We start from the raw sequence: 25,189 nt of genomic DNA on the forward strand, positions 1-25,189 counted from the left end.
AATAGTAGTGCTATGTGACTAAAAAGATTAATCCAGGTTTTGAGTATATTTCTTATTACATGGGAAACAAGGTACCAGTAGTGTTGTGAAAGTGTAGGAACACGGACCCACAACAGGGGGCGCAAATGAACGGACAATGGAGGAAGTCAAATAACACTTTACTGTTGTGAATAAGCACAACAAACACAGCAGATTACAATAATAGTCAATGAAGTCAATTCACAAAAATGTGTCGTGTGGGCAGGCTCGAAGATAAAAGACGTCTGTCCAAAGCAGAACCGGAACCACACGATTTCCTTTGCCACCGAGCCCCGGGAATACTGGAGCCGCCAAGTCCCGAACTCCCAGGTGGCCACTGCCTCCGCTTGTCGGATCTGGTACTGCTGGCGAGGAACAAAAACAGTTAGATGTGGGTGCGTCTGCACCCAGCAACACGTATGGTGGGAAAACCACCTCCACCTCTCGTCAGAAAAAAGGAAACAAAATATCTGCTGTCCAACACACAAAGCAACAGGTATTCCTGTCAGGAAGACAACAAAATCGGCTGAGTACGTTACCTCCTCGGTAGAGCGATATCTCGGCAAAGAGGTGGAGATGTCGTCTTGCTGATATACCACTGAAGATCAGATGATTGGTGACAGCTGTCGTGGGTGATAAGTGACAGCTGTCACCCCGGCTGCTCCTGTGAGGCGGCAGCGCCCTCTTGTGCCTGGAGCCCGCACTCCAGGCAGGGTGCCCTCTGGTGGTGGTGGGCCAGCAGTACCTCCTCTTCAGCAGCCCACACAACAAGTAGATTCAGTAGATTCTCACAAATCCAACAAGACCAAGCATTCATGATATGCACACTCTTAAGGCTATGAAATTGGGCTATTAGTAAAAAAAAAGTAGAAAAGGGGTGTTCACAATAATAGTAGCATCTGCTGTTGACGCTACAAACTCAAACTATTACGTTCAAACTGCTTTTTTTAGCAATCCTGTGAATCACTAAACTAGTATTTAGTTGTATAACCACAGTTTTTCATGATTTCTTCACATCTGCGAGGCATAAATTTTGTTGGTTTGGAACCAAGCTTTTGCAGGTTTACTAATGTGCTTGGGGTCATTGTCTTGTTGAAACCCCCATTTCAAGGGCATGTCCTCTTCAGCACAAGGCAATATGACCCCTTCAAGTATTTTGACATATCCAAACTGATCCATGATACCTGCCTGGTATGCGATATATAGGCCCAACACCATAGTAGGAGAAACATGCCCATATCATGATGCTTGCCCCACCATGTTTCACTGTCTTCACTGTGAACTGTGGATTGAATTCAGAGTTTGGGGGTCGTCTCACAAACTGTCTGCAGCCCTTGAACCCAAAAAGAACAATTTTAATCTCATCAGTCCACAAAATATTCCTCCATTTCTCTTTAGGCCAGTTGATGTGTTCTTTCACAAATTGTAACCTCTTCTGCACGTCTTTTATTTAACAGAGGGTCTTTGCGGGGGATTCTTGCAAATAAATTAGCTTCACACAGGCATCTTCTAACTGTCACAGCACTTACAGGTAACTCCAGACTGTCTTTGATCATCCTGGAGCTGATCAGTGGGTGAGCCTTTGCCATTCTGGTTATTCTTCTATCCATTTTGAAGGTTATTTTCCATTTTCTTCTACGCGTCTCTGGTTTTTTTGTCCATTTTAAAGCATTGGAGATCATTGTAGATGAACAGCCTATAATTTTTTGCACCTGCATGTAGGTTTTCCCCTCTCCAATCAACTTTTTAATCAAACTACCCTGTTCTTCTGTACAATGTCTTGAACGTCCCATTTTTCTCAGGCTTTCAAAGAGAAAAGCATGTTCAACAGGTGCTGGCTTCATCCTTAAATAGGGGACACCTGATTCACACCTGTTTGTTCCACAAAATTAACGAACTCACTGACTGAATGCCACACTACTATTATTGTGAACACCCCGTTTTCTACTTTTTTTTTACTAATAGCCCATTTTCATAGCTTTAAGAGTGTGCATATCATGAATGCTTGGTCTTGTTGGATTTGTGAGAATCTACTGAATCTAATGGTACCTTGTTTCCCATGTAACAGTAAGAAATATACTCAAAACCTGGATTAATCTTTTTAGTCACATAGCACTACTATTATTCTGAACACTACTTTACATACATACACATATAAATACACAAATGAATGTTACTGAACAAGTTCTCAATTACAACTGACAACACAAAACTCATCGTACTTCATTAGATACATATCTTGAAAACATCATTTTTTTATATTGATTTTTAAACTGATTGATATTTGGACATCATTTGAGTTCATCCGTCAGGTTATTCCATATTCTAGGGCCACACATGGAGACACAGAAACCTTTCCTGGTCATCTGAGCGCCAGCAATTTTAAAATTATACAAGCCCTGTAAATTATATTTTCCCTCTCTCTCAGTAAAATATTCTTGAATTCTAAATTCCACTTGTTTATTTTTCACTTTGTACATTAATTGAAATCATATCATTAAGTTTTAATATTTGAGATTTAATGAACAGTGGGTTGGTGTGGTCTTGATAACCTGCATTATGAATTGTCCTTAATGCTCTTTTTTGAAGAATGAATAATGGTTGCAATGTAGTTTTGTAATTGTTGCCCCAAACTTCAGCACAATAAGTCCAGTATAAAAGAGGAATATGATTCAGCTATGCATATGATGTTCACAAATTCTGAGAACATGACAATGACAATAAAAATGACAATAAAATATTGACAGATTAATTTTATAGGTTAAATCTACAGTGGGCTCTATCTCAAACTCTGATGCTACAAATATTCGGATATCTTAAACAAATTCTATGGTTCCAAGAATAATCCTGGAACTTATCTGCATGTTATTTAGGTAAAACAGATCTTCTTGGACCTAATCAGTTTCAGGTTTGGATTCCACTGCATATGAGAAATGACATGGGCTAATGGAGCACATATGACATGAAAACCCCATAAACAGCCGCTTAAATAACCACATTTTACATTACAATGCCAAAACAAGTTACAGCAAGCAGGTTTGCTGGTAGCCATACTGCATCTGGCATCCATGTAAATCTACAGACTCACATTGGTGACAATTTCATTATTATAGCACTGGTATATTGACTGTCATAAACTACAGCTGTTTCTAAAGTGGGAATAAGGTTAGCCAGGAGTTAAAAGATAAACCCTCAGGTGCTCAACACTGGTCTAGAATCCAACATCATCTGTCTGTATCTATGCAAGTGCATTTTAGGGTCATTTTTGTCAGAATTCCCCTTACATTTGACCTTTGACCTTGAAAATGACCATGAAACAGAAAAATGACATCAGAAATGGAATTCTTGCCCCCCAAAACAATGGAAAAGTGGTATTACACATGGTTCTAGTGCAAATAGAAGCTGCAGTGCACCTATCACCATGCAAAATTTCAAGAACTGGTCACAAAGTGCATGATTCTTCATAATTTTGATATATTCCTGCCCCATTAAAGTGACAACTTGGTTATTTTGCACCCACAGTGTTAAATACGAGTACATCTCAAAAAATTAGAATATCATAAAATAGTTCAATATTTTTTGTCAGCTATTTCAGAAAGTGAACATTTTATATATTCTAAACTCACTGCTACTAAACAAAACTTTTTCAAGCATTTTTTTATACATATGGCTTACAGCACTACAAGTAGTTGTTTACTGAGAAGTGTACATACTGTATCTGATAAACTGATCCATTGCGCATCGTGAATACTTGTGCACTGCATCAATAACATGTTATCTCAATGGGTTCTCATTTTGTTACACAGTAGATGTATATGAGTGGTGGACATTGGAATGTCAAACAATCAAAATTTTATTAACCAATTTTTATGACAGAAAATGTTGGCCTTTATCTGGAATAGATAACATTTTGAAATGGCTCCAGTGAATTTTAAAAATAACTCTTTAAAAACTAATTTGTTCTTCATAGGTTCTGTGCAACCCAGGCCTGCGCGACCGCCACTGGGAGGCTCTGTCAGAGGTTGTAGGCTTCTCTTTGCATCCAGGACATAACCAGGACTGCATGTCTCACTTCTTATCCATGAAGTTGGAAGAGCACCTGAGCAGCTTTGAAGTCATCAGTGAAGCAGCTAGCAAGGAGTTCTCTCTTGAAAAGGCCATAGAGAAAATGATCAGTGAATGGAGTAACATGAAATTAAACATCGTAGACTACCGAGAGACCGGGACCACCATCCTGTCCTCGTTGGACGATGTGCAGATGTTAATGGACGATCACATTGTGAAAACACAAACCATGAGGGGCTCACCCTTCATCAAACCTTTAGAGGTAGAGATAAGGTATGAGGAGAAAAAAAAGGAATCGCATTTTTCCCAGAGATACACTTGTTTGTGAGGTTTTTACTGTGTTTTTTTTAAATAAACTTCAATCAGTCACATACACATTGTACAGGGAGTTCAAATGGTGGAATTTGTGTTAGTATTTTTTATGGTCACCCAGCCATTTCTCAAGACCTTTTTATCATTGGAGTAGTAGCTTTTAATTGTTAAATTGTGCCTATTATAATTTGGCAACAGTTTAGAAATACAGTGCAATATGTAAATAATGTCCCTTTGGCTGCTCCCATTGGCTCAGGGTCACCACAGCGGCCACAGCCAGATCCGCATTGGTATTTGGCACATGTTTTACTCCTTAATCTGTGTAATCCCCATAAAATCGTCCCTGAAAGCCATATTAATTTTCCGAACGGTGTCCACCTGGAGGTCTCTCACAGTTTCTGGAAAAAAATTGATGCAGCAAAGCTCCAAATCGTTCAGACATTTATTCGCAATAAAAAACGAGAGGGGTGGACCAGTGCTCACACAAAGCCTGCTCACAGGCGAATGACGCAACCAACAGGCGTGAAAAAACTCACGCATGCGCACGAAGGTTCAAGCTTGGCTGATGCAATCACACGTGATTCAAATCCATATGGTTTTGAAAAAAATAAAAAGGTCGGATACTTTTCTAACAGACCTCGTATACATATTACCAACCCCCAGAGCAAGCACACAGGCGACAGTGGTAAGGAAAAACTCCCTCTGATGTATTGAGGAAGAAACCTCAAGCAGACCAGACTGTAAGGGGTGACCCTCTGCTTGGGCCATGCTACAAACACATTTAACAACACAAACTCAAATCCCATTATCATAAACATATCTAGTGAACACCGTGTCTTTGTCTACATACATATTTACATACATATATACACACACCAACATACACCTACACATACATACATAATTACACACACACATATACTGTATATATAATTATACACACATACACACACACACACACACACACATATATATATATATATATATATATATATATATATACACAGTAGTGTTCAGAATAATAGTAGTGCTATGTGACTAAAAAGATTAATCCAGGTTTTGAGTATATTTCTTATTACATGGGAAACAAGGTACCAGTAGTGTTGTGAAAGTGTAGGAACACGGACCCACAACAGGGGGCGCAAATGAACGGACAATGGAGGAAGTCAAATAACACTTTACTGTTGTGAATAAGCACAACAAACACAGCAGATTACAATAATAGTCAATGAAGTCAATTCACAAAAATGTGTCGTGTGGGCAGGCTCGAAGATAAAAGACGTCTGTCCAAAGCAGAACCGGAACCACACGATTTCCTCTGCCACCGAGCCCCGGGAATACTGGAGCCGCCAAGTCCCGAACTCCCAGGTGGCCACTGCCTCCGCTTGTCGGATCTGGTACTGCTGGCGAGGAACAAAAACAGTTAGATGTGGGTGCGTCTGCACCCAGCAACACGTATGGTGGGAAAACCACCTCCACCTCTTGTCAGAAAAAAGGAAACAAAATATCTGCTGTCCAACACGCAAAGCAACAGGTATTCCTGTCAGGAAGACAACAAAATCGGCTGAGTACGTTACCTCCTCGGTAGAGCGATATCTCGGCAAAGAGGTGGAGATGTCGTCTTGCTGATATACCACTGAAGATCAGATGATTGGTGACAGCTGTCGTGGGTGATAAGTGACAGCTGTCACCCTGGCTGCTCCTGTGAGGCGGCAGCGCCCTCTTGTGCCTGGAGCCCGCACTCCAGGCAGGGTGCCCTCTGGTGGTGGTGGGCCAGCAGTACCTCCTCTTCAGCGGCCCACACAACAAGTAGATTCAGTAGATTCTCACAAATCCAACAAGACCAAGCATTCATGATATGCACACTCTTAAGGCTATGAAATTGGGCTATTAGTAAAAAAAAAGTAGAAAAGGGGGTGTTCACAATAATAGTAGCATCTGCTGTTGACGCTACAAACTCAAAACTATTACGTTCAAACTGCTTTTTTTAGCAATCCTGTGAATCACTAAACTAGTATTTAGTTGTATAACCACAGTTTTTCATGATTTCTTCACATCTGCGAGGCATAAATTTTGTTGGTTTGGAACCAAGCTTTTGCAGGTTTACTAATGTGCTTGGGGTCATTGTCTTGTTGAAACCCCCATTTCAAGGGCATGTCCTCTTCAGCACAAGGCAATATGACCCCTTCAAGTATTTTGACATATCCAAACTGATCCATGATACCTGCCTGGTATGCGATATATAGGCCCAACACCATAGTAGGAGAAACATGCCCATATCATGATGCTTGCCCCACCATGCTTCACTGTCTTCACTGTGAACTGTGGATTGAATTCAGAGTTTGGGGGTCGTCTCACAAACTGTCTGCAGCCCTTGAACCCAAAAAGAACAATTTTACTCTCATCAGTCCACAAAATATTCCTCCATTTCTCTTTAGGCCAGTTGATGTGTTCTTTCACAAATTGTAACCTCTTCTGCACGTCTTTTATTTAACAGAGGGACTTTGCGGGGGATTCTTGCAAATAAATTAGCTTCACACAGGCATCTTCTAACTGTCACAGCACTTACAGGTAACTCCAGACTGTCTTTGATCATCCTGGAGCTGATCAGCGGGTGAGCCTTTGCCATTCTGGTTATTCTTCTATCCATTTTGAAGGTTATTTTCCATTTTCTTCTACGCGTCTCTGGTTTTTTTGTCCATTTTAAAGCATTGGAGATCATTGTAGATGAACAGCCTATAATTTTTTGCACCTGCATGTAGGTTTTCCCCTCTCCAATCAACTTTTTAATCAAACTACCCTGTTCTTCTGTACAATGTCTTGAACGTCCCATTTTTCTCAGGCTTTCAAAGAGAAAAGCATGTTCAACAGGTGCTGGCTTCATCCTTAAATAGGGGACACCTGATTCACACCTGTTTGTTCCACAAAATTAATGAACTCACTGACTGAATGCCACACTACTATTATTGTGAACACCCCCTTTTCTACTTTTTTTTTACTAATAGCCCATTTTCATAGCCTTAAGAGTGTGCATATCATGAATGCTTGGTCTTGTTGGATTTGTGAGAATCTACTGAATCTAATGGTACCTTGTTTCCCATGTAACAGTAAGAAATATACTCAAAACCTGGATTAATCTTTTTAGTCACATAGCACTACTATTATTCTGAACACTACTTTACATACATACACATATAAATACACAAATGAATGTTACTGAACAAGTTCTCAATTACAACTGACAACACAAAACTCATCGTACTTCATTAGATACATATCTTGAAAACATCATTTTTTTATATTGATTTTTAAACTGATTGATATTTGGACATCATTTGAGTTCATCCGTCAGGTTATTCCATATTCTAGGGCCACACATGGAGCCACCATCCTGTCCTCGTTGGACGATGTGCAGATGTTAATGGACGATCACATTGTGAAAACACAAACCATGAGGGGCTCACCCTTCATCAAACCTTTAGAGGTAGAGATAAGGTATGAGGAGAAAAAAAAGGAATCGCATTTTTCCCAGAGATACACTTGTTTGTGAGTTTTTACTGTGTTTTTTTTAAATAAACTTCAATCAGTCACATACACATTGTACAGGGAGTTCAAATGGTGGAATTTGTGTTAGTATTTTTTATGGTCACCCAGCCATTTCTCAAGACCTTTTTATCATTGGAGTAGTAGCTTTTAATTGTTAAATTGTGCCTATTATAATTTGGCAACAGTTTAGAAATACAGTGCAATATGTAAATAATGTCCCTTTGGCTGCTCCCATTGGCTCAGGGTCACCACAGCGGCCACAGCCAGATCCGCATTGGTATTTGGCACATGTTTTGCCCTTCCTGATGCAACTCCAGTTTGACCTGGAGAAACACACACAGCTCCAGGTGTTCAAAAGAGGTCCCCCATCAAAGTACTAAACATGACCCACCCTGCTTAGCTTCTGAGATCTGACAGGATCAGACTCACACATAGCACACGAATGCCTGGTTCACATGGCAAGATAATTATGCCGATTTCGGATATTCCTCTTCCGCCCCGACTGTCGTGATGGCTCTAAAGATAATCTTATCAAATATTCCTGCTATGTGTGGTGAAGAGTGCTCTAGTCTGCTCGGAAGGACGTCAGGAGTGCTCAGACCTCAAATCATGGATATTCAACATGTTGGATTTTCTTGGCCCGACATCCCAGCGTGTATGGTGTACCCCGACGACAAACGAGCACGCAGCCTGCTGAATGGGATGTGTAGCCAATCAGAAAGTGAGGTGATGGACGCACGGAGCGGAATCCAAAATCAAAACGGCTCTTATGACGCACCAGAAAGTCCGGTGGTCACTGTCTCCACTCCTTTAAACAATGCCTTTTCTTTTTCTTTCTTTTTTTTATCTTTTTTCTCCTTTAGAAATAGTCCACAAACTATCTCCATTCCTTCTTCCTCGTCCACTATGTTTGTTTACTCTGAAGTCACGTTTAATCTCGATGAGGTTTTGCGACATTTCCTTTCTGACCTGGGAATGTTCGTGTGTGAGATCTGTTCATGTGTGGTGTGTTGTCTTTACCGTGTGGCTGCACACCACACACTGTACGCGTACAACCAAAAACTGTTAGGTCTATGATTTTTTATCTCCGTGTGTGGTCTCTCAGGTATTGGAAACCTACAGACAATTTTAAAATCTTGCTGTGAACCAGGCTTAAAGTGCTTGCTCAGGTGTAGTCTGTAAATTGAACTGAATTGAAAGTGTGTGTGTGTGTGTGTGTGTGTGTGTGTGTGTGTGTGTGTGTGTGTGTGTGTGTGTGTGTGTGTGTGTGTGTGTGTGTGTGTGTGTGTGTGTGTGTGTGTGTGTGTGTTGGGGCGGGTCAGGGGATTAAAAAAAACACCAATTTTAAGAAATAAATTAAACCAGAGGTGACTTGAAATTTGTGTTACACATTTGCAGATTGACATTTTTGTAACACACGCACTTTTAAGACTTTCACATCGAGCATTCGTGGCATTTATTTTTTGTATCAAGTAATTTCTTTTTACCCCCCTGTTGTTTCTCCTCTGGATTTATACATCAGAACCAATCAAAGTATTTTTTCAGACAATCTCGCACTCAGAAATTTTTAAATATGCTCTGGTGTTCATCATAGAGTAATAAAGCAGCAGATAAATCATATTATTTATTTACACACTGCTATAGGTGTGTTGCTCTTTATTAACCTTCTGGCTCGCCAACTACAAAACCTTGCGGTCTGATCTACAAATGTCAGTGTGTGTGAAAGCAGGAACAAATAGTCAGTTGACTTCTCCATGATCTCACCCCATTCTGCACTGTTTACTAGATGTGCTGCTTGATATCAGCTCCCTGCCTTTACACTGCATCAGCTTGTTAGAAAATTAACTTTGATTCACAGTAGTGTTTTGTGGGAGTACACCAGAACATTTTCCAGTGGGTCTTCACACAAATTTGTTTTAATAAATGAACTGTCTGTGGTTTAAAAAAAGGAATAAAGAATGAAAAATCCCTGATATCATGTGAGAGTGGCGATAATACATAATCACATACAACTTCAATTTTTCTTCTAGAGAATGGGAGGGCAAATTGCTGCTCCTCCAAGAGATTCTGGATGAGTGGTTGAAGGTGCAGTCCACTTGGTTGTACCTGGAGCCCATATTCAGCTCCCCAGATATCATGGCTAAGATGCCTGAGGATGGACGTCGGTATATAGCTGTTGAAAAAACCTGGAGGGAGATAATGAAACAAGTTTCCCTGGTAAGTGTTGATTTGGCTTAATGTTGTTTTGCCTGAGGTTGACATAATTACCTCTGCTAAGGAAGTTAATGTCTTCAGTGTTGTTTGTTTGTCTGTAAGCAGAGTTATGCAAAAGCTACTGAAATAGTTTTCCTCTAATTTGGTGGCCCTAGACACAATCCAACAACTTTTGAAATTGATCCAAAAAAGGGGTGGAGTCAGAATTTTTAAAACTTTCTTTACCATTATGAGCACTGATGGGAATAACGCCATTAATTATGGTGTTATTTTTTTAAGTAATGAGTGATCTAACTAATTACTGCTTTCATTGTTATAAAGGCATTGCCATTACTGACAGTAATTCCGCTCATTGAACCCCTTTTCATCTGCAGGCTCTCTCTTTTTTCTTTGATGGGGGTGGGGTGGGGGGGGGGGGGGTGGACATCTGCAAAAATGATGGTGATTGGTTAAAGAAGAGTAAAATTTCATGGTAAGCCAACTAGAGGCAGAGGTGGGCAGGAGGTCATGCACAAATACAAACACACACAGACATACACACACACTCGCTAAGACACAAATGGCAGAGAGACACGTTAGTGTTTTTCAGCTGATACTACAGACATTACCTTCCCTCATTGAGCTGAAAGGCAAGAATGTGCATGTGTACAAGCATAATTTACAAGTAATTTTAGATTTTTGATGGCCAGTTGAGCACTGCTGAGGTGCAATAAATATCAAAAGTTACAGAGCATCTATTGTGTTTGATTGTTCTACTAATTACTTTAATAATGCTGTAACTCAGTTACTACCTCAGCTAGTTTTTGGGAGAAGTAACTAGTAAGTATAATATCTTTTTTTTAAATAACATGCCCAACAGTGATTATGAGAAAAAGTTAAAGTTCATGCCATAAAAGTTTAATAACTTTGTTCTGTTCACTTCATCATAAATAAATATTGTTTGGTCACAGAATATGTGGAAAAAATAGAGTTGCATGTTTGTAACACAATTTTTTTTATCTTACACTCAATCAATATACAGTGCATTTGGAAAGTATTTTATTTTACAGCCTTATTCCAAAATTGATTAAATAAAATTCTACACACAATACCCCTTAATCACACAGTTTTTTTGAGATTTTAAAAACTAAGACATCACATGTACATAAGTATTTACAGCCTTTACCATGAAGCTCAAAATTGAGCTCAGGTGCATCCTGTTTCCACTGATCATCCTTGAGAAGTTTATGCAGGTTAATTGGAGTCCACCTGGGGTACGTCTCAGTTGATTGGACATGATTTGGAAAGGCAAACACCTGTTTACATATAAGGTCCCACACAGTTGACAGTGCATGTGAGAGCACATATCAAGATTGAAGTCAAAGGAATTGTCTGTACACATCTGAGACCAGATTGTCTCAAGACACAAATCTTGTCCTCCATTATCCAGAAATGGAAGAAGATTGGATCCACCAGGACTCTTCTTCGAGCTGGCCACTGTCTAAACTGAGCGATCGGGATTGACAGGCCTTAGTTAGAAAGGTGACCAAGAACCCCATTGCCACTCTGTCAGAACTCCAGCATTCTTTTGTGGAGAGAGGAGAACCTTCCAGAAGGACAACCATCTCTGCAGCAATCCACCAATCAGGGCTGTAGGGTAGAGTGGCCAGACAGAAGCCACTCCTTAGTAAAAGGCACATGGCAGCCCACCTGGAGTTTGCCAAAAGGCACCTGAAGGACTCTCAGACCATGAGAAACAAAATTCTGTGGTTTGATGAGACAAAGATTGAACTCTATGCTGATAATGCCAGGAGTCATTTTTGGAGGAAACCAGACACCATCCCTACAGTGAAGCATGGTGGTGGCAGCATTATGCTGTGCGGATGTCTTTCAGTGGCAGAAACTGGGAGACTAGTCAGGATTCAGGGCAAGATTAATATAGCAATGTACAGAGACATCCTGGATTCTGGACCTGGACCTGCTCCAGAGTGCTCTTGACCTCAGACTGAGGGGACAGTTCTTCTTTTAGCAGGACAATGACCCTAAGAACCCAGCCAAGCTATCAAAGGAGTGACTTCAGGACAACTCTGTAAATGTCCTTGAGTGGCCCAGCCAGAGCCCAGACCTCAATCCGATTGAACATCTCTGGAGAGATCTGAAAATGGCTGTGCACTGACACTTCCCATCCAACCTGATGGAGCTTGAGAGGTGCTGTAATGAGGAATGGATAAAACTGCCCAAAGACAGGTGCACCAAGCTTGTGGCATCATATTCAAGAAGACTTGAGGCTGTAATTGCTGCCAAAGGTGCATCAACAAAGTATTGAGCAAAGGGTGTCAATACATATGTATACATAATTTCTTAGTTTTTAATTTTTAATAAATTTGCAAAAAAAAAAACAAAAACAAAAAAAAACCTTTTTTCATGTCGTCATTATGGGATGTTGTGAGTAGAACTTTGAGGGGAAAAATGAATTTACCCTATTTTGGAATATGGCTGTAACATAAAATCTGGAAAAAGTGAAGCATTGTGAATACTTTCCGGATACACTATGTCTAAGGAGGTACGAGGGCTGTCAATAAAGTACAGGTCCTTTTTATTTTTTTCAAAAACTATATGGATTTCATTCATATGTTTTTACGTCAGACATGCGTCGGGACGCGGCCGGCGCGGTGCGGCGGCACAGGAAAAACACCTCCGTGTTGATAACCATTTGTAAAATCCAGGCGGCTTTTGATGGCTTTCAGTGGAGTGAGTATATGAGAAATTGTTTAACAGCTGGACATGTTCCAACTTGTCCTTAAGGCTTCCAACGGAGGTGTTTTTCCTGTGGCGGAGCGTCGCGGCGGCTGTGAGCTGACGCTGCAATCCGCCCACACGTCTTTCATTAAAAAAAAATCTCCTTTAACAGTGGAATATCCAGATAAAATGCTGAAACCGACTTCTTCTGAAACTTCTCTGTTCTCTCATGACGTCCTGGATCAATAGAGCCTGAAATGTGGAGGTTTTCAGCTTGAAACAGGCTGACGACGGCGCCTGAGAGCGTTGCGCGACGTCTCGCACCGTGGGAAGTCCTTAAAGCAACAGTATCACCTCAAAATCTCTCATCAGCCGTTAAAATTTTCACTGAAAACCAGCTTAATTTTTCGAACCGTGTCCACTTCGATGTGTCTCACAGGTTTAGAAAAAATTTTGATCAAACAAAGCGCCAGTCTCTCAGCAACTTCTCAGACAAAGGAATTCTGACGAGGGGCTGGACGACGCCTCCCACAAGGAGTGCTCACAGGCGAATGACGTCACCGACAGGCGTGGAAAAACTCACGCATGCGCACGAGGGTTCAAGCATGTCTGACGTAAAAACATATGAATGAAATTCATATAGTTTTTGAAAAAAAATAAAAAGGACCTATACTTTATTGACAGACCTTGTATTTATCTGTTTTTAGCTTTTTCCTTTCCCCGAAATAATACATGTGTGATGATATATAATTTCCTCTACTATTTTCACTGTGTGAGAGAAAGATGTGTTGCTCGGAGCAGATTTGTTCACATATCCTCTGTCAGACTTTCCAATTTACGCATTTGCTCTGCTCAGGTTCATATCCTTCACATTCTTCAGGGAGAAGGAACAGAACCTCTCATTAATTCTGAGAATCTTTAACTGGCACAGCAAGCCAATAGTGTCAGAAAGAGTGCAGCAGTCCTGTCCAAAGTGAAGCAAGACTTGGTGTCACTGATGGGTACATAGGTTGCTTTTTAAGCCCTCGAATGCAGTTGCACCCAAAGTGCTTTTCCTCAAAACAATCAAATTGTCCACAGTGACAGCAACAAAACAAGTAGGTAAACTGCATGCGTTGCTAATGCACCCTTACTATCTGCAGTTTTTCTCAGACTTTGGGAAGGCATTGCTATATTTTAGTACTGCTTTTGTGTCAATGATTAGATTATCATCTTATGTCTGTTGAATAGAATTGATTATTCAGTTTTCACACCCTCCCATTTGCTACACAGTAAGATGGATTACTTGGTTTATGCTCTCTTTCCAGAGCTTTGCACTTTTATTTGTACAGGGTGAATGTATTCATGAAGAGCAATCTCCTTTTGGCTCCTGTGCTTTATTTCACACAGGCAAGGCTCTGGCACATCAGCTGCTTTCCCCTTTGGTTGTGAAGGCCATTATCCTGGTTAATATAAGCCTTGGCTTCAAGCCTTCTAGGCCAATGGGCATATTATGCTGGGGTTATGCGTAGCTCATGGACACTTTTGAGAGGTGTTTCTACGTATATATGATGTTTAGCTGCATCATGTATAGTCTCTTCACACACAGTGGTTCTGTTCAACCAACTTTATAGCTCCATTACCTGAAAACCTGTCTTTGAACTGAGGCCTGCCTGCTCTATAACAAAGCTGTAAGTGGTGAAACAACAGAGAAAAATTGTTGTACGCACATCCTCCCTTGTCATATACGAGGTCTGTCCGTAAAGTATAGGTCCTTTTTATTTTTTTCAAAAACTATATGGATTTCATTCATATGTTTTTACGTCAGACATGCTTGAACCCTCGTGCGCATGCGTGAGTTTTTCCACGCCTGTCGGTGACGTCATTCGCCAGTGAGCACTCCTTGTGGGAGGAGTCGTCCAGCCCCTCGTCGGAATTCCTTTGTCTGAGAAGTTGCTGAGAGACTGGCGCTTTGTTTGATCAAAATTTTTTCTAAACCTGTGAGACACATCGAAGTGGACACGGTTCGAAAAATTAAGCTGGTCTTCAGTGAAAGTTTTAACAGCTGATGAGAGATTTTGAGGTGATTCTGTCGCTTTAAGGACTTTTCACGGTGCGAGACGTCGCGCAGCGCTCTCAGGCAGCGTCATCAGCCTGTTTCAAGCTTAAAACCTCCACATTTCAGGCTCTGTTGATCCAGGACATCGTGAGAGAACAGAGAAGTTTCAGAAGAAGTCGGTTTCAGCATTTTATCCGGATATTCCACTGTTAAAGGAGATTTTTTAATGAAAGACGTGCGGGCGGATTGCAGCGTCGGCTCGCAGCCGCCGCGACGCTCTCTGCCACAGGAAAAACACCTCTGTTGGAAGCCTTGAGACAAGTTGGAACATGTCCAGCTGATAAACAATTTCTCATATACTCACTCCACTGAAAGCCATCAAAAGCCAACTGGATTTTAACAAATGGTTATCAACACGGAGTGTTTTTCCTGTGCCGCCGCGCCGCGTCGGCTGCGTCCCGACGCGCGGACCCGTCCGCACGTCTTTCATTAAAAAATCTCCTTAACAGTGGAATATCCGGATAAAATGCTGAAACCGACTTCTTCTGAAACTTCTCTGTTCTCTCACAACGTCCTGGATCAACAGAGCCTGAAATGTGGAGGTTTTAAGCTTGAAACAGGCTGATGACGCTGCCTGAGAGCACTGAGCGACGTCTCGCACCGTGAAAGTCCTTAAAGCGACAGAATCACCTCAAAATCTCTCATCAGCTGTTAAAATTTTCACTGAAAACCAGCTTAATTTTTCGAACCATGTCCACTTCGATGTGTCTCACAGGTTTAGAAAAAATTTTGATCAAACAAAGCGCCAGTCTCTCAGCAACTTCTCAGACAAAGGAATTCCGACGAGGGGCTGGACGACTCCTCCCACAAGGAGTGCTCACAGGCGAATGACGTCACCGACAGGCATGGAAAAACTCACACATGCGCACGAGGGTGCAAGCATGTCTGACGTAAAAACATATGAATGAAATCCATATAGTTTTTTGAAAAAATAAAAAGGACCTATACTTTACGGACAGCCCTCGTACACTCAGCAGCCACTTTATTAGGTACACCTGTTCAGTTGCTTGTTAACACAAATAGTCAATCAGCTTATCACATGGCACCAAATCAAAGCACTTAGGTATCTAGATGTTGTGAAGATGACTTGCTGAAATTCCAACCAAGCATCAGAATGGGGAAAAAAGGTGATTTAAGTGACTTTGAACATGGCATGGATGTTGGTGCCAGATGGGTTGGTGTGGGTGTTTCAGAAACTGCTGATCTACTGGGATTTTCATGCACAACCATCTCTAGGGTTTACAGAGACTGGTCCGAAAAAAAAGAAGATATCCAGTGAGCAGCAGTTGTGTGGAAGAAAATGCCTTGTTGTCAGAGGAGAATGGGCAGAGTGGTTGAACCGGCGACTACGTGATGCTGTCATGTCAGTGTGGACCAACATCTCAGAGGAATGTTTCAAACACCATATTGTATCTATGCCACAAAGAAATAAACCAGTTCTGAAGGCAAAAGGGGGTCCAACCTGGTATTAGCAAGGTGTACCTAATAAAGTGTCCGGTGAGTGTTTATACTCTTAATTACTTATTTACTCTCAATTAAAGCAATCATCAATCCTTGGTGTGTGGCTGTAGCACGAAAATGCTAAGGACAGTGAAACTGTACATGACAGTCTAAATTAGATGGTCTTGACAGCATGCAGTTGTAAGGGTAACCTTACTTCTGAGGGGTCAGCTTATTGCATACGAGGTCTGTCCGTAAAGTATCGTACCTTTTTATTTTTTTCAAAAAACTATATGGATTTCATTCATATGTTTTTACGTCAGACATGCTTGAACCCTTGTGCGCATGCGTAAGTTTTTCCACGCCTGTTGGTGACGTCATTCGCCTGTGAGCACGCCTTGTGGAAGGAGTGGTCCCGCCCCCTCGTCGGATTTTCATTGTCTGGAAATGGCGGAATGAAAAGGACTTTTTTTCCATCAGAATTTTTTCAGAAGCTGTTAGAGACCTGGCACCTGGAAACCATTCGAAAAATTTATCTGGCTTTCAGTGAAAATTTACGGGCTTCACAGAGAATAAGGACTTTAACTACAGGTTTAAGGACCCCTTTAAAGGACGGTCGCTGCGCCGCGCTGCGAGCTGCGACGATGCGGCACAAACCACTGGATCATTTCTAAGCTGATGGCTCTGTGGATACGAGACCGTCGTGTGCTCTTTCTCTGGTTATCACAAGACCTGGACATCAGCCATTTTCCGGCAGATTTCACTTTTAACAAGAAATTTTGTCATGGAAAGCCGCGCGGAGGCTTCGTGCGTCACGACCAATTCGCTGATGAAGCGAGACAAAGGAACACCTCCGTTTCAGAGTGTTAGAGGACAAGTTGGGCCATGTCTATCTCGGCTTTCAGTGCTTACCAGTCGAGTGAGTATAAAAGAACTTGTGGAGAGCTGGACATGTCCCAGCTTGTCCTCTAACACTCCGAAATGGAGGTGTTTCTTTGTCTCGCTTCATCAGCGAATCGGTCGTGACGTGCGAAGCCTCCGCGCGGCTTTCCATGACAAAATCTCTTGTTAAAAGTGAAATCTGCCGGAAAATGGCTGATGTCCAGGTCTTGTGATAACCAGAGAAAGAGCACACGACGGTCTCGTATCCACAGAGCCATCAGCTTAGAAATGATCCAGTGGTTTGTGCCGCATCGTCGCAGCTCGCAGCGCGGCGCAGCGACCGTCCTTTAAAGGGGTCCTTAAACCTGTAGTTAAAGTCCTTATTCTCTGTGAAGCCCGTAAAATTTTCACTGAAAGCCAGATAAATTTTTCGAATGGTTTCCAGGTGCCAGTCTCTAACAGCTTCTGAAAAAATTCTGATGGAAAAAAAGTCCTTTCCATTCCGCCATTTCCAGACAATGAAAATCCGACGAGGGGGCGGGACCACTCCTTCCACAAGGCGTGCTCACAGGCGAATGACGTCACCAACAGGCGTGGAAAAACTCACGCATGCGCACAAGGGTTCAAGCATGTCTGACGTAAAAACATATGAATGAAATCCATATAGTTTTTGAAAAAAATAAAAAGGTACGATACTTTACGGACAGACCTCGTATTTGCCATGCACGTGGAATAACTAGACTTGAGTGTTCAGGCACTTACTCAGGGGTTGTGTCCTGGCTGAACAATTCACAAAAGTAGTTTGTTCCCTGACAGACAAGGCAACAAGAAGCTTCCATGTTTGGTCACATTAACATGTCCCCCTGAGTGAGAAAGTTCGGTCTGTTTTAGTGAACTGGGATTATTTGTTCTCTCGCACTACTGAGGCTACTTGATTGACTTCAGAGTTTGTAATTGAACTGTCATTATTCATAATTCTGTGTTTAGCGTGTTGAACTGTTGTGGTGAACCAGAGATTATTCAATTTAAACACTGGAAAGATACAGTGGGACAGAAGCACTAAAATGAGGAGAGAAAGTAAATGTTGCACCAGTATCCTCAAAGAGTTTTCAAAAGGGTAATTGGCATCCTCAGTAGACCTGAAATGGGACACATCAATATCAGGCAGTGTCCTCCAGAAAGCTCAGCCTGACTGCACTATCAAATAGAAATTATGGATTTTGTCTGGAAGGGGCAGGGCTGTGCCAAGTCACAAAGAAAATGAGGTCACCAAGGGATGGAGAGCCTACACACACATGAAAAAGTGTGCTTCCTACTGTAAAATGTGCATATTAGGAGGAAGGGGTGTGGTGCATTGTGTTGCCAAAACTTGCACAGTTCCTTCTTATAGAATTATATATAACAATTGCAGTTTTTCTGACAATAGCTTTACATCTGACCAAAGACTGATTAGAATTTGAGCGAAGGTAACAAGTAAATTCCTGTCTGTAATCTGGTATTGTCGACATACATCTTCACCATAAAAGATTTACGGTAGCACAGTCAACTGTACAGTCCATTAAACAGCAATATACAAAGGTTGGGAATTATCGACAGTTTTTGAGGAGCGAGGCCCAAATTAACACCTAGGAATTAACAAGCTCCCTTAGAGATAAGGTGAGAAGCTCGGTCATCCGTGGGGAGCTTGGAGTAGAGCCACTGCTCCTTCACCTTGAAACGAGCCAGCTGAGGTGGTTCGGGCATCTGGTAAGGATGCCCCCTGGGTGCCTCCCTCCAGGCACGTCCATCTGGGAGGAGACCCCAGGGAAGACCCAGGACTAGGTGGAGAGATTCTATCTCCACACTGGCCTGGGAATGCCTTGGGATCTCCCAGTCAGAGGTGATCAGTGTGGCCCGGGAAAGGGAAGTCTGAGGTACCCTGCTAGAGCTGTTGCCCCCATGACCCAATCCTGGATAAGAGTTTGAAGATGAGCAGTGAGTGAATTAACAAGGTTTTGTTCTGAAGGACCTCAAAACCTCATAATCACAACTGAGGAAGTGACAGTGGAATTGGATGCTTCAGACAGCAATCATCATCCACCTTAAGAGAATGCTCAGATCACCATGGCCTGAAAGGCTGTCAACCAGTGAGGAAGCCATGAATCCAAAATATCATATAAAAGTTAGACAAAGGTTTACATTTCATCATGTGACAAAGGCCACTTTTTTTATGTCAAATTCTTATTCAGTTAGTATAGACAATCTACCCTCCCTTTTTAAAATGTGATATAGTTGATCTCAATATGTCCTTTATTCTTAAGATGAAGATAAAATGTAAACTCTTGTCTTGATGTTTTTAACCTTTCTTTGCTGGGTCATCCACTTAGGACATGGCTTACTTTCAGTCCTTGTTTATCTTTCCTTTCCAAGATAATCAAGGCCACTTCAGATATTTATCACTGGGAGCACAGCTAGTGAGACTCTTTGGGTCAAGGTGGCCTTAGTTAATGTCCAGGCCAAAAGTAACATGTTGGGCACCTCATTTTCCCGCTTTGGTTATTACAAAAGACACACCAACTCTTGACCTTTATAACTTGGGTTCTAATCCAGTATAATTTAGACTGAAGATATGACTTGGATAATGCCTTGAAGACCACAACAAGCAGTTTAAACTGCTTTTGGCTTTGCTGGTTTATATATGACGTGGATAACTGAGAATCTTCCTTGTTATGCTTTTGTCTCAATAAGGCTATATTGAGATTTTTTTTTCTGTATCTCTTTGCAAATAGGTCCATCTGTTGTACAGTAGAGCAGTAATGTTGAGACTGTCTCAAATGGTTGCAAATGTCAGTTAGGCGCATTGAACCAATACGATCAAGTTCATAGGATCTAAATAAAGGGCTGCAAAGAACAATTGAAGAGTTCAGATGCAAAACCCGGTAAGTGTTTGTTTTTTTTATGGAGAAAAATACAGTTGAAAATGGAGTTTCAAAGGAAACCATATTCGGAAATACGCAGACTTTCATCAATAAAATGAAAACAGTTTGTTCAAATTCTTTCATACTTTGCAAACTGATGGTGCCCTTGACAGCCAAGTACACAAATTTATGGTTTTGGAGATACTGGGTTTTACATCTGAACTCTTCAATTATTTCCTTAATTATTGGTGAACTGTTGATCATCATTATTAAATAAATAAATGAATAGTAAAATTACGTATCTTATTCATCCATCAGTTCATGTCGACCTTGACAACTTAGGTTGTAGTTGATGGTTGACAATGAGTTCTAAGATGAATGACCAATCTTATCTGGTTGTTAAGTGTGACGTAACACATCATGTGATTTTCAACTTCCGGCTCCAAACAAAAAAGGCACGCTGTCATTAACATTGAGAACTGCACTGAGACGATCTGATCAGGCTGCACTTACCGTTGCACAGGGACAACAGCATTAACATCGCAACATAAAACTCTTTGTATATTGTGCCTAAAACTCTCCTGGATATATTAACTGGGTTTTTAGATGTTATTACTGCGTTTGTTTTATGTAAAAATGTCGGACGCTCAGGTTGTTTCTCCATTATTTTCAATGGGAGTTGCTGCGAGCTTCGATCGCTTCCTGTTCATGTCGTTCGGGGAGAAAGTGAAGTTGCACTTTAACGTCCTGTTTATTTTAATAAATAATTTTTTATTAACAAACAGACATGTATATTTTACCTGTTCATAATAAAATATGTAAAGTAAAACAAAAAAAAGTTTTATTAAGTGTTCTGACCATAGAACCAGACGAATGCGGTGAAGGGAGGGACGGAGGTTTGCGCACAATGTAAACACAAACTAAACTTAAACTGTAGATCCTTAAAAGGATCAAACAGACGTAACTTTAATTGTAAACTTGGAGGTCTTTGGACCCGGAAACAGATTTATCACGTGATGCGTTACATTGGCGCTTAACAACCGGATTCTTGCACAAAGTGTCCTGGCGCATGCAGGGCATACAAATAACAGCTCAGTGAATGGTCTGCTGGTGTTTTTTTTTTTGTGGCTTACTATTATTATTTTTAGTGTTCATGAAACTTATTCATGCGCTTTGTGTTTTTTTTTGTTTTGTTTTGTTTAAGCACATTAACTCAAAATTTTAAATCAATTCAGGTTTCTTTATGTAGAAAATTTATTTATGCTCTTTAATCAGTAAATACAAATCAGTTTGTACAGTATAGTCCAAATTGAATGCAAATATGAAACAAAAAAAACAGCATTTCATTTGAATAACTATCCTGTTGATGATAACACAACTAAATTTGTACTTTTGCATGACTAAGTGTCCTAACTGAGATTAAAAACATGTTGCTTTCCTATTTATTGTATAAATAAAAATTGTACTTCATCAATGTATGCAATGTTATTAAACTTTTATTTGCTACTTGCTTGCATTTGGTCGAGGTTGTTGGTGTTGATTCACAATCTAATATAACCCTGTTACCAAAAAAATAGCCTTCTTATGAGGTTCATAATATTACATCAAAATCTAGCAAACCACACAGCCCTTCACCTTGTCTATAACATTGATCAGCAGCGCATAAAATTGGAATTGTCTTTGTCCATGCCACCAGAGACTAGTGTGAATGAGAAAAAAAAATACACTATTGGGTTGTTTTCCTACACAGAAACTGCAAATGGAGAGATTTCAGTTTGTGTCCACTGGGAGTCACTCAAGATCCACAGATGGCCCAGTATTTTAGTTTCCACATCTGTCATTTTACTCCCCTCTTTATTCATTATTTATTCCCTATTCTCCATTTATACTCAACTGCATACATACTATTCATCCAGTGTTGTCCGACAGATTACATTGCAGGATTAAAAATGTTGTCATTTATAAATTCATAAGTTCTCATTCATTGATTCTTTCATTTGAGAAGCACAGTGGTTCTTAAATGAACGAATCAATGAATGAGAACTCAGACTCAGCAACGATGTTATAAATATGCACATACATGTTGTGAACTTCAGACGAGTTCAAAATGAAAAGTTTTCTGTCAGTAGTTGTCTGTCATCTTTGCTTTTAAATCAAATTGGGGACTTCTCAATAATAAAAGGAAAATGGGGCATCCTTTATTTTTTCTGTCTTTTTTTTTTAAGAAGGGCCTTTATTGTCGTTCTACATACATGAACGCGTACAACGAAATGTGTCCTCTGAATTTGACCCATCCTAATTACAGTTAAACACAAGCTAATCACTAGGAGCAGTGGGCTGCTGTCGAGATGCTGTGTTGGTCAGGGACAGAGAAAGGACCAGAGCCTAGCATACATTTGGACGTAGTGTATTTAATCCAATTGTAGTTCATAATTGGTAAATGTTGTCATTGCGTTGCAGCACTGCTTCCTTATTTTCATAAAGTTACAGTATTTATATACTTGTAATAGTAAGTAAATTCCTTCACCTTCCCCCTTGTTTCACTTGAGGTTTCCACAACAGATCCAGGGTGTTCTGCATGTTGTAAATGTTAGTCAGACCTTGAGGAAAACTAAATCTAAACAAAGGGAAAAAAATGTATACTAAATTATTGGTTGGTTGTGTAATTTTTAAACAAAGCTGGACCCCCTTACTAAATCTTGTGCTTGAGTAGGTCCCCGTAGGTAAAATAATCGAGTATTGTAAAACATACCCATTTCTGTATTTTGATTCAGATGAGTCTAATCATGGATTTGTATGGTTTGTTTATCAAATTACCACAGTTGCCAATCTTGGTGGTTGACCTCAGAAATGGTTGCTTTGGAGTAAACTGATATTAACATATTCTCTGTTATCTGTGATAGGACAAGCATGTGTTGGCAGTGATAGCCATTGACCAGATGCTAGAGAAACTAAAAAAGGCCAATGAACTTTTGGAGATGATCCTCAAAGGTCTTAACAACTACCTGGAGAAGAAGCGTCTCTTTTTCCCGCGGTTCTTCTTCCTTTCTAATGATGAGTTACTGGATATCCTTTCTCAAACCAAAGACCCCACAAGGTAATCACCTAGAAATACTATGTAGTAGTTTGTCCTAAGAGTGGTCCACTGGCCACTGGTGGTCCCTGATCAGCCCACTAGTGGTCTGTGAGTATGTTCATAAAATACCACCTTTTCAATAATCATATTCTAACTTAAACAGTGTTTCTCAGACTGCTTCAAAACAACTCCAAAATTGACTACATAACACCATCTGTTTACAGACTGAGTAAACAATGCTATTTGTAATGCTCTCAATATTAGGTTGCAATTTGGCATGTTTGGCAAATTTGGCAATTTGGCACTCCACATACTGTTTGAGTGGTCAGCAGACTTATTGTTTTTGGATATTTGGGGAGCTAGATGATTACCTTTTTGTAATTTATTGGTTTAGTGGTCTGTGGTCTGAAAAGATGGAGCAATACCCTTCCCCTGTCAATGATGGAGAAGAGTATTTCATAATCAGCTTTATATAATCTACTATTTTACACATTGTAAAGTGTCACCATAGATTTTCCTCTTTAGCGAGCTTAAGGCTCCATTTGCATGAAATTTAGTACAGCTGCATCACGGAAAGATGCCGTGCATCTGGAAAGTATTCACAGCGCTTCACTTTTTCCACATTTTGCTATGTTACAGCCTTTTTCCAAAACAGAGTAAATTCATTTTTCCCATGAACATAAGCATTCACACCCATTTGCCCAATACTTTGTTGATGCATCTTTGACGGCAATTACAGCTTCAAGTCTTTTTGAATATGATGCTACAACCCCTGGCAAAAATTATGGAATCACCGGCCTCGGAGGATGTTCATTCAGTTGTTTAATTTTGTAGAAAAAAAAAGCAGATCACAGACATGACACAAAACTAAAGTCATTTCAAATGGCAACTTCCTGGCTTTAAGAAACACTATAAGAAATCAGAAAAAATAATTGTGGCAGTCAGTAACGGTTACTTTTTTAGACCAATCAGAGGGAAAAAAATATGGACTCACTCAATTCTGAGGATAAATTATGGAATCACCCTGTAAATTTCATCCCCAAAACTAACACCTGCATCAAATCAGATCTGCTCGTTAGTCTGCATCTAAAAAGGAGTGATCACACCTTGGAGAGCTGTTGCACCAACTGGACTGACATGAATCATGGCTCAACATGAGAGATGCAACTGAAACAAAGGAGAGGATTATCAAACTCTTAAAAGAGGGTAAATCATCACGCAATGTTGCATAAGATGTTGGTTGTTCACAGTCAGCTGTGTCTAAACTCTGGACCAAACACAAACAACATGGGAAGGTTGTTAAAGGCAAACATACTGGTAGACCAAGGAAGACATCAAAGCGTCAAGACAGAAAACTTAAAGCAATATGTCTCAAAAATCGAAAATACACAACAAAACAAATGAGGAACGAATGGGAGGAAACTGGAGTCAACGTCTGTGACCAAACTGTAGGAAATGGGATTTACATACAGAAAAGCTAAACGAAAGCCATCATTAACACCTAAACAGAAAAAAACAAGGTTACAGTGGGCTAAGGAAAAGCAATCGTGGACTGTGGATGACTGGATGAAAGTCATATTCAGTGATGAATCTCGAATCTGCATTGGGCAAGGTGATGATGCTGGAACTTTTGTTTGGTGCCGTTCCAATGAGATTTATAAAGATGACTGCCTGAAGAGAACATGTAAATTTCCACAGTCATTGATGATATGCGGCTGCATGTCAGGTAAAAGCACTGGGGAGATGGCTGTCATTACATCATCAATAAATGCACAAGTTTATGTTGATATTTTGGACACTTTTCTTATCCCATCAATTGAAAGGATGTTTGGGGATGATGAAATCATTTTTCAAGATGATAATGCATCTTGCCATAGAGCAAGAACTGTGAAAACATTCCTTGCAAAACCACACATAGGGTCA

At 40.5% G+C, this 25,189-nt stretch overlaps 1 protein-coding gene across 1 annotated transcript in view; it reads left to right on the forward strand.

The window, feature by feature from the left end:
* LOC117524084 (dynein heavy chain 7, axonemal-like) overlaps positions 1-25,189 on the forward strand; it is a 289,259-nt gene that overhangs the window by 76,307 nt on the left and 187,763 nt on the right. The window contains 3 exon segments of the mRNA XM_034185816.1: positions 3,989-4,356; positions 9,972-10,158; positions 23,094-23,287. Coding sequence (XP_034041707.1) covers positions 3,989-4,356; positions 9,972-10,158; positions 23,094-23,287 — 749 coding nt within the window.

The sequence above is a fragment of the Thalassophryne amazonica genome, chromosome 14, assembly GCF_902500255.1.
Source record: "Thalassophryne amazonica chromosome 14, fThaAma1.1, whole genome shotgun sequence".
Classification (NCBI taxonomy): Eukaryota; Metazoa; Chordata; class Actinopteri; order Batrachoidiformes; family Batrachoididae; genus Thalassophryne; species Thalassophryne amazonica.